The following is a 13669-nucleotide window of genomic DNA, read 5'->3' as shown; positions in this document are numbered from 1 at the left end:
ACGTAAAGAGGATAGAGAGGACCGGTGAGGATAGGAATGACTGGGTACGTTAGCGAGACAGAGTGTGGCAAAGATGGTGGTGGTAGAAGACTTCATAACAGACTGATAACATAAAGAGACTGAAAACCTTTTACTATATGAACAATTATCATGAGGATGTAACGTGATACGAGTAGAAACGTTTCGGCTCTCGGGGGGGGCGAGCAAGAAGAGGAACGTGTGTGGAAGCGGGACACCCAAAGACTCGATCCCTTTTTTTTCCCCTGGCAAACAGGAGAAGCCAGCGAGAGCTTCAAAAATCACTTTTCAGACATCAAATAATTAATTGCTCTCCCCTCTTGCTCACCCACCCCTCCTTCTCTCCTGGTGTTTGTATGGAAGACGCAGCTCCAGTCACTTAAGGAGGGTTAACACCCGCCTAAATTAAATATTAAATGGTGTCTGTACCTGCTGCTATTGTTGCCCCTTGGAATAAGATATAACCTATTTTTGACAAGTTTTCATCCTCAGCCTTCTGCGGTGAGACGCTTGTCGAAAACCAAATCAGCGATTGGAGGGAGTGGTAGTGGGGCGTGGGGTGGTAGTGGGTGGTGGGGGCACTGATGAATAATCTAGTTCATATTCCAATGACACCCGCCGCTCAACGGGGAGAGAAAGAAAAGGGGAGAGAGAGAGAGAGGAGTGAGACGAGCAGGTGGAGAAAGAGATGGAGACGGACCGAGGAGGGGAAAATAAAAGCTTGGGGAAAAGTAAGGGATGAGTACAGAGGAGAGAAGGAGGGGGAGAAAGAAAGAGAGGGAGGAAAGGAGAAAGAAGGGAGAGATGATAGCCAACGTCTGCCAAGGTATCACATGACAGCGCTCCTGTTTAAATAATAAAACAGAACCGGGGCTCTAAACAAATCGTTATCTCCCACCTCCATGCATCCTGTCTTCCTTCCCTGCTCCCTCCCTCGCCCGTTTTTTAAAAAAAAAGAAAAGAAAAAAGAAAAAAACTTGTTTTAATGCCATTTCTTAATGAACATAATAGCTCGGCGCTAATAATGAAAAGAAAATAAAAACATCTAAAAACGCGGAGGGGCCCCCGAGTTGTCGCCGGCGCTCAATTATTTCCTTGTCAAGTGGGTCTGTTTTTAATGAGGCCCTGTGGGACTGACGTCTGTCAGTCAGCCCTGACTTTTTGACACCATTACAACTTCAAATAGAAGCCGCCGCCACGCTGCCTTCCACCGCTCACTCGCTAGCTACCGCTCCGCTCATCTGACAGGCTGGGAGGGGAGGGAAGGGAGGGGAGGACAGGGAGGAGGAGGAAAAGGTGGCAGGAGAGGTAGAGAGAAGGAGGGAGGGGGGCAGGAGAGACAGAGAGAGCACATCAGCACATAGGTAGGCTGAACATGCAGACACGCACAGACACACACTGTGCACGCTGACTGGGTAAAAACACAATCACTGAGGGTCATTACCAGATGAGGTTTGTTGTCAAACTGCCTGGGATTTAACCCCCCCTCGGCACCCCCCACCTCCACGCTTCCTCGTCTGCTTCCTTCCCCGGCTCTTCTTCTTCTTCTTTTTTCCTTCCTTCCTTCGTTTTTTTCATTATTGCTTCACTTTAATGATAACTCTTGGTGGGTCGGCCCCGCATGGGACGGTCAGAGACACACTATTTTGTTGGCCATTAATTTGAGGCTTTGAAGCAGACCACGGCACCGCGGCTGGTGAGGGCCTGTGAAATGGTGGACGATAGCATGGGGTGGGGGAGGGTGGGGTGGTATGGTGGGACGGGGACTCCCCCGCATCTTCAAAAATGAAGACTATGGCCCTGAAACAGAATAGCAAATGTCCTCACTGGGAACACCAACCACAAGAGACATACGCGCACGCACCAGTGTGTGTTTCCATGCGTGTGCGAGCTTGTGGCTTGCATTAGCATTAGCATCTATACGACAACCTCAAAAAAAAAAAAATTATCCAAATATGCTCTTAAATTTAGATTTTTCAAACGCCCTCCCCAAAGAATGGCTTTCCCCCCGAAGAATTAAACGGCGGTAAACTCAAGCACGCCTTTTTCCAAACACCTGCAGATGCATCACATCATCACATAAACCCAGAAACAAGGGCCCCATCTTACGCCTCCGAAGACTACATAGAAAATAAAGAACAAAAAGTACAAAATTTGAAACAAGCTAGATCCATTTATAGAAGAAAGAAATCAAGAAAAAAAGCCTTTAAGATGAATAACTAGGAATACACATATTTCAGTTGGTCCTGGTGTACAGTCTGCATCAGAGAACCACCACAAATCAAAACAGAAACAAACATGTGATTAACGTTAATTCTGAATAATTTCAACATCACAAAAATATACACTTTAAACACAGAAATCTGAATGGAAACTCTACATTTATAAATAAATAGCAACAGAGTCACTTAGTAAGAGCAAAAACACTATACATGATGTCCATTTCAATGTTAGTACATACAGTATGACGCTTATAATTGGGAATCAGTTAATGAAGTATATATTTGGGAAGGGTCGATGTCCCAGATGTGGTTACAATGTCATTTGAAGCATTTCTCTTTGTTTCTGTGCTGTACTCACGGAGGCTGAGGTCAGGTCTCTTGCATTAAAATCCATTAAAAGAACAATTTTTATTTAATATTCTTCAATCTCTAAATCCTCTAAAATAGCCACTTTTTTTGCTCCTGAAAACAAAAACTGCAATCAGTTTCCTCCTAATAATGAAAAAAAAAAAAAAACCCAAAATACTTTCACCTTGATTCAATGAACACAAGCTGAACTAACCTCAACCTTTTTGGGTGCATCCTCACTTTTCAAGGCAGCGCCACTTGTCTATTTTGGGCTCTGCTGAGCCTTTTAAAGCAGGAGTGTGAACAGCATATCTAAACTGAAGGCACTGTCCTCTGAGCTGTGCAGGGGTAGGGTGATTGGTGGGGAGAAGAACAGCTGAATCATTTAGTTACAGAAGCTAATACAGTATGTGTGCCTACTGTTGGTGTCAATAAGAAACGCAGTGAGGGCCCCCATCCATGACTGTCACTCATGCATGCACACGTGCAAACCCACAGATCTGTGCGGAACTTCGATTTCCCTCTGCCTTTCATGCATCCCCACACCCTGAATAACACTAAACCCACCTACACTAAAAAAAAAAGCCCTGCATTGAGTTACACAAAAAAAATGACCAGGCTGCAAACCACGCTGAGGACGACACCATGAAAAATATTAACTATTATAAAAACATCTCACCCCGTTCTAGTCCCTGGAGATGTAAGAACGAGCCTGACAGGCAGAGGAGGAGGGGGGAAAGGAGAAGAAGAAAGTGAAAGAGAAAGAGAGAGTAAAAGGGAAGAAGGAGAAAGGAGGAAAAAAGGGAAAGAAACTGCAAACAAAAAAAAGAGTGAGAAATGGAAAAAAAAAAAAAAAAAAAAAGCTCGCTGTCAGGCTTTGGAAATAGTGATTCATGGGGACCATTTGTCCTAATTACAGCAGAACAACGCTTTTGTCGCTATTAATCACAAGAGAGTGTGTGTATGTGTTTGTGTTTAGGGGGAGGGAGTGCATGTGTGTATATATGCATGTGTGTACAGGGGAGATCAGTGGCCTCGCACATTAAAATAGATGGCCAGGATGATGGTGAGGAGGATGATGGCTCCGAGGATGAAGACCAGGACCCGATTCTGGATGATCCTGTGGAGAGAAAGAACCGAGAGGGATTAGGAAAAGGTTCCCGGGTCTACGGAGGAAAGTCAAGCACATAAAACAGTCACATGTTTATGTGCAAACTAAACGGCCAGTCATCAACTGGAGCCTGATCCTGTTTAATTGTTACCATGAGGTCTGAACGCTCGGTTTTTAATCGCTATACACTCGCTGGCACACACGCGCACACGTCATAAAACCACAGCATGACTGGATAAAACAATCGTGATAAGAGTGATTTGCTTACATATGTGTACCCTCTGTAAAAAACTAAAAAACAACAACGCTGATTTGTGTACACACACGAACATACAAATACAAAAGATACAAACACACTTATAAACAACCATGACATGCAAACATATACACACACGCACACACATAGCTGACAGGCTCTAAAACTTTATTTGCACAATAAAGTGGAAAAAGTGGCTCAGTAGTTTCCTGAAGGTAATAAAAAAAAAATCGCTGAATTACTGATGGAATTTGCCATAAAACGACTCACTCTTTTGCTCATTTAAATTTTCCCACTGTGACCAAAAGTTGGTGTGGGGGAGTGGGGGCTTTGAACCCTCCCCCCCACAAATATAAATAAATAAATAAATCACAAAAGTACCAGATGAGGAATGGAGTGAAGATGTGCAGAGCAAGGCATCTGGTAAGTGAGCAACTTATCTCGCATGTGTCCCCCAAATTCTCCAGAGTTTGCATCAGCACACATGCACTCATTCAGACACACACATACACACACACACGGATTCCAAACCCTCCACTGCTCCTGACAAATGAGAGAATTATCACATTTGCTGACATGTGGAGGGGTGGAGGAGAGGCCGAGCAGGGGGGCACTGTCCACTTCTCTAAGCAGGAGATGAATAGCCCATGCTGTGGCCATTTATCACCGAGGGAGGGGAGGGCGCTGGCTGGTTGCTCAGTCACCCCGCTACCCTCTAAAGTCCAAGTCTGAGCTGACACACCAGTCGAGCTCGCGGCCTCCCTCTAGTCCACCAGCTCGGACTGGCAAAAGTCTCGACCGTTTGCTTAGCTTAAAGCGCAGAACTGATGAAGCTACTGAAGGGAAGGATGACAAAAATCACACAGGCAAGCTTTGATGCTTTACATCTTTGTATTTCCTTTTGCAAAAGGACTCTCGGCCACACAACAACAAATTTTATCCACTGCTTTATATGAGATACTGTTACAAACCAAAAAAAAAAATATAACCAATCGCCATGAACTTCTTTCCAGTAATAGGACACTTCTCTGACATGCTGTAATGCTCTCGCTGGATAACACCAGAGAGCTCATTACAACTACTGTGTGTAAGCAGCACTGCTTTATAAGTAGACAGTTTATCCTTGAATAAATGCATACATTATTATGACACTGTCATATTGTTTATAGCAAACCATGTCCCGAACAACATAAGCAACAGCAGCTATGGTATCCCTCCCCCACCCCCACACACACACACACACACACACACACACACACACACACACACACACGTGGCCTTTTTTACCTCACTGCTGAGGTAAAAAAATTGTAAAAAGAATAGTGACACATAATACTATATTTGCCATATGCCTATAAGCTGAGGCAGTATTAGATGATATCATATGTTGTGATAGGCCAGCTTTATTCTGGTGTTTTGGATGAGGCTGACATGATTGGCTGAAGCCAGCTGGGGGAAGAGATCCCAGTGAAACACTAATCAGAGCATGCTTAGCAAGGACACGTCTCCCCCTATTAATTGACATTCATTATTTACAATGATTATTTATCCCAGTCAAATACCCAGAGGAGGCGCTTGTGTGTGTGTGCGTGTGTGTGTGTATATCTGTGGCAGTGTGTTAGAAGAAGCCAGCTCGCTTTGTGTTGTGCTAATTTTTCAGCTGGGGTGAAAAGAAGAAAAAAAAGAAGGGGGGGGGGGCTAGTAGAGGCTTGCAGTGGAGAAATGAACATAAAGTTAGTTTTAGCCTCGTGGAGGGGGGTTCAATTCTGTTAAAACGGCATTTATTAAAGGAGTCTGATTTGGTAGCAAACAACGTGGAATAACTTCAAACACTTAAATGTTCAAAGCGGTAAGGAATATGACAGTGCTGCGGTTTAAGAAGTTTTTTTTTTTCCTCCCTCCTCTGGGGACACATATTTTTTTAAAAATGCATTATTTTGACCTTAACTGATCCTCTGTGCACCAATCTAACAAAACGTGTCTTAGAAGTATAAATGTAAAGCAGCTCATCTTCTTTGTGGCAACTCCAACCTTTAAAGAGAAGATGGATATAAATTTTAGGAGTGGCCCGTCCAAAAACGTTAATGCTTTTTCCTCTTTTTCTGACACACACACACACACACACACACACACACACACACACATATATATATATATATATATATATATATATATATATATATGTACACTAATGAAATAGTGCACGCTTATATGAAACATGGTCAAAGTTTCAAATAATTACACATGTGCAAGCTAAAAGCTCGGGGGTCACACTGCTCGCGAGATTTGGTTTTAGGCAAGTTTTTTTTTCCACTCAGATCTTTCTGATGTCATAGAGCAGGGATATTCCCAATATTTTAACCTCAGGTGCTTCTGTTTGCAAGAGGCAGCCAATCAGAAACTTGGAGGGGGAGCTATAAACAGTACATCTTTACTTTAATGCTTGCAATAGTTCACACAGACCTAGAAGATCCTGCAAAGCTTACGACCAAAGGTCAATTTAGACCAGATGACCTAAAGGGGGGCGGCACACACGCACACGCACACACACACACACACACACACACACACACACACAAACGGATCTAGCTAGACAGATTGGAGGAATTAGTGTGTGGAGGTGCCGTCATAAATCACTTCACTGATGTTGAAAACTGTTTGAAAAATAGTGTCTGTGACACTGTAAAGAGCCACAGTTTTCCCCACTGTCATATGAGCAGTGGGACATGAAAGTCAGCCATCACACTCTTTAACCACTGCAGACCTAAGAAGGCTGGAAAATGACTACTTGGTTACATTTTACAGAGGATGGGGAAATTTATCATTCATCTATTTGAAACAAAACCACACAAACTGATAAAACTTCATACGTCAAATGATTTTTTTCTTTGTTTTTTTTTCCTTTTATAATAAGCTAACAAGTCAAATAAGGTACTAAAAGCTACCAGAAACAACTAAAATAAAACCTACCCTAAAAATATTCACACCCCAATACTCCCAAAAAAGAGAAGTTAAAAAAAAAATCCCCAAAATTGGGAGGTAGGAGAGTGAAGAACATGGTTTTCCTCTGCTGTATAGTTGATCCCGCCCTGACACGTGGCCAGACAGAACAGAACTTATCAAACCGGATCCATCCTCCAGTTTTGACACTTGACATAGAGGTGGAGGGGGGGTTAGGAGTGTGTGTGTGTGTGTAAGTGAAGGGAAGGATTTGGGGATGTGTGAGTGACGCAAAGACCGCACATGCAAGGGTGTACCTGCTGACCCACATATGCACACTCCTACACACAGTGAGTTTGATACCTGATCAGTATTTTCCTGTGTCGGTGCCCCGTACCGGTGGGGGAAAAAAAAGGAAACACTCTCACGAAAACAGACCAACAGTAACTCTAACTAAAATGTCAGCCAATCACAGCACATAGTACTGGAAATGCTATTGGCTCCTTATGTTCCTTCATCGCAGACAGCCAGTCAGCTAACACCTTACTAAAAGGAAATAAACAGATTTACAGCACTAATCTAAGAGAGGCTGAAATATTCAGAGAGAGAGAGAGAGAGAGAGTCAAAAAGATCGGAAATAGACAACAAAGCAGCTGAAAGACAGAGTGTGGAAAAAGCAATAGAGAGGTGGAGAGAAAGAGGAGAAAGAGGGAGAGCGCGAAAGGTCCGTTTACCCGGGGAGGCAAAGCTGGAGGAGAGGCTCCTCGGAGACAGATGAAAATAATGAGGACTTTTCTGTCAGGAAAGATTTACAAAATCGTACCAGTGTTATTAAAATTTAAAATCTCCCATTTTTTTTTCCTTTTTCTCCCTTCCCACCCTCTTCCTCCCTCCCTCTCTTCCTTTCCCTGTTTTTTCCCTCCTTTTCCAGCAGCACAGCCTTATTACCAGCTCTAATGAGCACCGGGATACACCTCAGCTATGTGTGTGTGTGTGTGTGAGAGAGAGAGTGTGTGTGTGTGTCGAGGTCCAAGTCCCTAGTGCCAGCTCCATCAGCACCTCAGATTCCCCCAATACCTTAAATGACACACACACGTGTGTGTGTGTGTGTGTGTGTGTGTGTGTGTGTGTGTCTGACACATGTGAACACAGACATGCAGCTTTTGATGGCTCACAGAGGTGGCTGGACATGAACACACACACACACATACACACCCCTTCAGACAGACAGACAGACAACCCCTACCCCAAAACAAAAACATTCTCTGTGAGACAGACATAAGCAGATAGGCCCAACCCACCTGAAGACACACACACACACACAAACACAAACACACACACACACACACACACACACACACACACACACACACACACACAGCCCACTAAGAGCAAACTTAGCTGCAGAGTTGCATCTCTCAGGCCCTCCCCTATCCCACCTCTTTCCACTAGTAGACCAATAAAATAAAAATCAATTGCTGTCTGAGCCATTCTGGCTCTCCTTCCAAACCCTGGGAATATACAGCATGGGAGAGGAGGAGGGGATGGGGGGGGGAGGGAAGGATCAATGTGTTCACAAATGGTTTGAGTGATGGACACGGAGGTGAAATGCTGGTGGGGGTAAATCCTAAGTAATGCCTCGACTTGTTATCACAAACTAATACGAATAAATGTTTCATTGTGGAGGCACACACGCTTGCTCACACACACATACACACAGCTGAACTCGGTCTGGGGCTCAAACTTAAACCGGCCACATAACACACACACACATACACACGACAAAAACAAAAGGTTGAGGCTGGCCTGCAAACAATCCAGGTCGAGTGAAGGCGGCGGGAAAAACGTGCAACGTTTCAATCACGCGAATGAGGTGAGGAGGAACAAGTCAGAACACCTGGATCAGGTTCACGTTGCTGTGCGGGGATAATAAGCTGACCTGCTTGTTGGAGAGATCTGATCCCACTACGTATGTTTAGCCTATCACCCCCACGGGGGTGTCTGAGAGACATGCTGATTATTAGAAATAAGCACGCACAGCTGGAGTTCGCTCCTAACTGGAAGCTGTTTACTGTCATTACTTAAAAACAGAAACAATATTTAGATACTTGCTCCACACCTTAACACTCAAATGCTCACTGAACTGTAAAGATAAGTGCATTAGCATGAACAGCCTAGATTTAAAAAAATTATAATGTCTTCATCCAGTCAGCCATCCAAACCTGAGAGACGTTCAATGTCATTTAAATCTAAATCAAAGGAAAACAGCATATAATTCACAAACTGAGTGATTTTCACTTATAATGTAACAAGTTTCACAGTTTATATAAATATATTTTTTTGTTGAGATCATCGATCCCCGAAAGAGCTGCAGACCTTTTTTTGACCTGTACTAACAAAAAACATATTTTTTCCCTCAACTGAGAAAAAACTGACATTAAAGACGGTCAGGTTTCTATCTGGAAGACGTCTTCTGAGCAAGGTATTTCATGTCAGCCTGATTCTCTCTCTCTCTCTCCCGTTCTCCGTCTCCAATTTACTCCCTCTCTTTCCACCAACTAGATGCAGGAGAACAGCACCGGGGCCCTACAAGTTCATCCATTTTTTATTTGGTGGCTAACAACCCTGGCCAGCAGCAGCCTACACTGGGACCCAGTTCTCTCCTGAAAAAAAATGGTGCAAGATGGAAGAAAGGGAGGGCAGAAAACGACTGAAGGAGAGAGAAGGAGGAAGAAAAGAGGAGGGAGGGAGAAAGAAGGAGTAAATTTAGAGTGGGAGGCGAGTATGGAAGAGTATGTGAGTGTGGGGAAGATAAAAAAGAGGATAGAGAGAAATGAGGGAGATGGAGAGGGAAATGGGAAAGACACAGAGTGGGTGAGAAGAGGAAGAGAGAGTATATTGCAACTGTGTCTGGAATTTTTAAGAACTTCTTTTGCCGGCAGCAATCTCGGGTAGCTGCTACAGCTTCTCCTCATCCGGTTGTGATGTACAGGTGGCTTTTCTGAGCTCCAAACATACACAGATCATTCCCTTGCGCGAACCCTCACCCTCCTCTGTCTTACCGCTCTCATCTCCATCCTCCCCCTCCTTCTATTTTGTTCTATCGCTGTGTCCTCTTTTTTTTGGTCCCCTTGCTCATATTCAGTTCTTATATTGCTTATTTTCCCCTCACCTACTTTTTCTTAACTCCAATTTCTCCTCCTTCTCTTGCTTTTATTGGAGGCTTGTGGTGATAGGAAGTTTTGTTTTTGCCCCGTGTGTTTGTGAAGTCGCTGGTTTATAGTCAACAGGACGACGCCGACAGCCCACATTTCCAAACTGTGTATGTATACTCCACAAGGCTGCTGTAATCAGAGCCATTCTGCCTCGTTTTCTGACTCATACAACTGTATTTTTATTATTTGATTAATATGGAAAATGGCTCATCTTAATTAGCTGGTTGTCAGAGCAGCATAGTGGCAAATTTGGTTTTTGTATGTGTTCAATCGCTGGAGTGTTTTTGGACCATTTCGTAGCCCACATGCTGCATATTTACCCCAAATAACCAACGAGAGAAACACTCGCTTCTAAAGTAAACCCGACAGCTGGAATCGATTAATAACATATTTTTAGAACTTAGCAGGAAGTCAAACTATTTTACTCACTTTTCTGTGAGCGATCTTTTTCTGCAGAAGTGAAGTCAAATCGAGCTTTCAAAGTGGAGCAAATTTTGCTCCCAGGTTTAGATATTTCCAACTTGCGTGGGTGTGTATTGCGTTATTACCAGTCTTTGCGTAAACTACTAACGTAATTTCACTGTGCAAAAACGTCACGTTAGGTTCGGTCTGAACACAGCCTTAGAAGCGGAAAGAAAAAGATATAAACATCATGGTAGCAATAACTGGCATTTAAAACAATAAAGGAAGAAAACTACTACACTGTAATTTATTCGAGTTCTCTTTACAATTCTTCCAGTGAAACTTGCCCAGGAAGAACAGAAAGGTAATAAAAATAAAGGATTTCTTGTGTAAATGTAACACAAGTGTATCATATGTGATACATCAGTTTTTGAGAGGTCTACATTTCCTGCTGGTTGTAACAAATTAGATACAAATTAAAACTCATAACTGCAATTTTATATCTATCTCCTTTTTTTTGGTAATTTGTCAGAAGGTTCAATAAACACTCTAGTTTCTCAAAATTTGAATTTGATGTCAATTATTTCATGGTTCAGGCTTTAAATAAAAAATCTACTCACTGCATTAGAAGCCTCCACAGATTACGTCCAGTGGCTGAAACCTTTGCAGAGTAACGAGTGTCTGCATTTTAATTATGAAAAAATAAATATTTGATTTATTCAGCAAGTATTTTTGGAGATTGCAGAAGATATGGATGTGATATCCCCACATTTCTCACTATTTCTTCTTTCTGCTAAGATTTCCCAAAACACAAAAATCCCCCTTGTATACATTCGGTGAAGGCCAGGGGCCAGCTGCAGATCCGATTACTGGCCCCTGTGAAAAAGGGCATAACATTAGCCATTAGAGCTGCAGGCCTCCAAAACTATGGTGTCCATAAATTTTTATTGTTTGTTCAGTATTGAAATGTCATTAAAGCACATAAATCATTTGAGAACAACTGCTCACTTTCATTTTTTTTCCCAGCGTAACCTGTTACTTTTGCAGAAAAAAAAAAAACACTGAAGCTGAGTAATACATCCACGGCCTGACACGTAACACCAACGCCGCTGCTGAGAAATCCGACCTACTACCTAACTATTTTCAGAGTTTATAGCAGTAATTCAGAGCTATGATAACTTGCGGAAGAAAAAAAAAACCAGTGTCTATCTCCTTATCTCTGCATTTTTTTTAAACATATCAAAATCAGGGCACTTATCTTTACAAGAACTTGTCCCGACAGCTTCAAGTTGTGAGGTGCCGTCAACTGCATTTCACTCAAAATACAACCTAAAAGTCTGTTTAGGATTCCCAACCAAAGAAGCTATGAGGATATTAGTGTTTATGTCTGAGTCTTTTTTATTAACTGGTGAGGAAGCTCCTCCGCATGTTGTTTGTTTGCCGTTTCAAATCAACTCTCCAAATATTTGCTTCAAGTCCCGTGTGGTTTTAGCTTTGCATCCTGTCTCTCTGCTGATTCAGATGATGGTGTGATACTGCCCACTAGCACGCACACAAACAGCATACAAGTACACACACCCACACGGGCTGGCTTTTTCTAACGCAAATGTAAAATACACTAAACAAAAACCCAACGCTGACCAAGTCGCAATCATGTACTGCCTGCTCGTTTCTATACATGCAGCTTGGATCATTATACAGCATTATCTCTATTATTATGTCTCCTTGTCTCAAGTTATAAGCATAAAAATGTGATGAGTGGTCCACATGCTAAAGCAGCTAAATATCTTTGCAGTGGCTTATACTAAAGGATACTAGAATAAATTCACATTCTATGAGAATAGATTAAAGAACTGGGCTGAAATGAGTAAATAAAGTGAAAAGTGAACTTTTAGTTATTTCAACCTATCCCAGTTATTAAGGACAGCAGCAAGCCTGATTGCAAAGAAAGCAACAAGAACCTGTGACTTCTCTTAGCATCTTAATGTCAGAGGTCACGTTTGCATGTGAGTTTGGGGCGAATGCAGACTGCCAAAGCCTGGATTTCATTTCAGAGTCACGGATGAACGAGAGAAAGAGCCATTTCTTGAACTTGGCCTTTTGACCCTAAGGCCACTCTGGCTCCTTGCTCTACCCTGCAGGTATGAAAGGACTGAGCAAGCAAAGGTTCGCAGTGTCAGACTCTACATGCATGCGTGCAAAAACCCTCCGCCAACAGTAAAGTTGCACATGCTTGCCCGTCAAGGCAGTGTTGAGTAAAACATGTGAAAACTACAGAAGGGTGTCTGGAAAACTGCTGTAAAATAACACACAACAATTAAAGAATATGTGAACCATCAGGTTCGAGTTGTTTGGACATGCAGGTACAGATCACTTTAACCGGAAGGCAGTAGCCAGAAAGAAAAGGAGACACAGAGAAAGTAGGGGTTTAATGTCATCCCACAACCCCCTATTTGACACTACAAGGGAGGCTTTAGTCAGTCTAAATAATCCATGCTGCTCCATTAAATTTGCAGACTAGCTTCCCTAGTCTCCATGTCTAAGCTGAGAGAGACATAGAGGTGGTACTGACCTGGGTGATGTGAGAAAGGGAATTCAAGTAATGGATTAAAATAAACTCATGTAGCAGACAAAACTAAAGCGATATCCCGAACGGACAGAACAGACAAAAGTTTATAGAGAGACTCAAACAGAGACAGAAGGAGAAGAGAAAGTGCGCACAACCAGAATTTTGAGTGACACTGATTTTCTCATAATTGCGTGCTTCACCACCAAATTTCTCTCCTTTCCCCAACCCATGAAAAATAACTATTTGGAGTGTGCGGGGGAAGCCACTAGTGTGACGGGGATTGTTGCAGTAACAGCATTATTGACTTGTTTCTCCTGCTACATTTGCTTAGTGCTCTGGAGGCCCGATCAATAGACTCTGGGCTCTGAAGCCCTGCTAATCAAGACTTGCAGCCATGCAGGGTCAATCTTCTGCAAAAAAAAAAGCTTAGAAAAAAGCAAAAGAAAGAAGAAACTGGGAAATGATAGGGGGAAACAGAAAGAGAAGACGAACTTTGAGGGGCGGACGATGACAGCCCGAGTTAATCGACTAAGAGTTCTCCTTCAAATTCTTTATTTTTCTGTTTTTTTCATCGTTGGAGGTAAACTC

At 42.7% G+C, this 13669-nt stretch overlaps 1 protein-coding gene across 2 annotated transcripts in view; it reads right to left on the bottom strand.

Moving 5' to 3' along the window:
* Positions 1 to 2171: 2171 nt before the first annotated feature.
* vti1a (vesicle transport through interaction with t-SNAREs 1A) overlaps positions 2172 to 13669 on the bottom strand; it is a 118391-nt gene continuing 106893 nt past the window's right edge. For both annotated transcript variants that reach the window (XM_031749085.2, XM_031749083.2), the window contains exon 8: positions 2172 to 3708. Coding sequence is in view for 1 of the 2 variants with exons in the window: in XM_031749083.2 (XP_031604943.1) it covers positions 3615 to 3708 (94 nt within the window). In the remaining variant the exon portion in view is untranslated. The remainder of the gene's footprint in view (positions 3709 to 13669) is intronic.

The sequence above is a fragment of the Oreochromis aureus genome, linkage group 8 (assembly GCF_013358895.1).
Source record: "Oreochromis aureus strain Israel breed Guangdong linkage group 8, ZZ_aureus, whole genome shotgun sequence".
Classification (NCBI taxonomy): Eukaryota; Metazoa; Chordata; class Actinopteri; order Cichliformes; family Cichlidae; genus Oreochromis; species Oreochromis aureus.
This window is presented reverse-complemented; position numbering and strand designations above follow the sequence as displayed.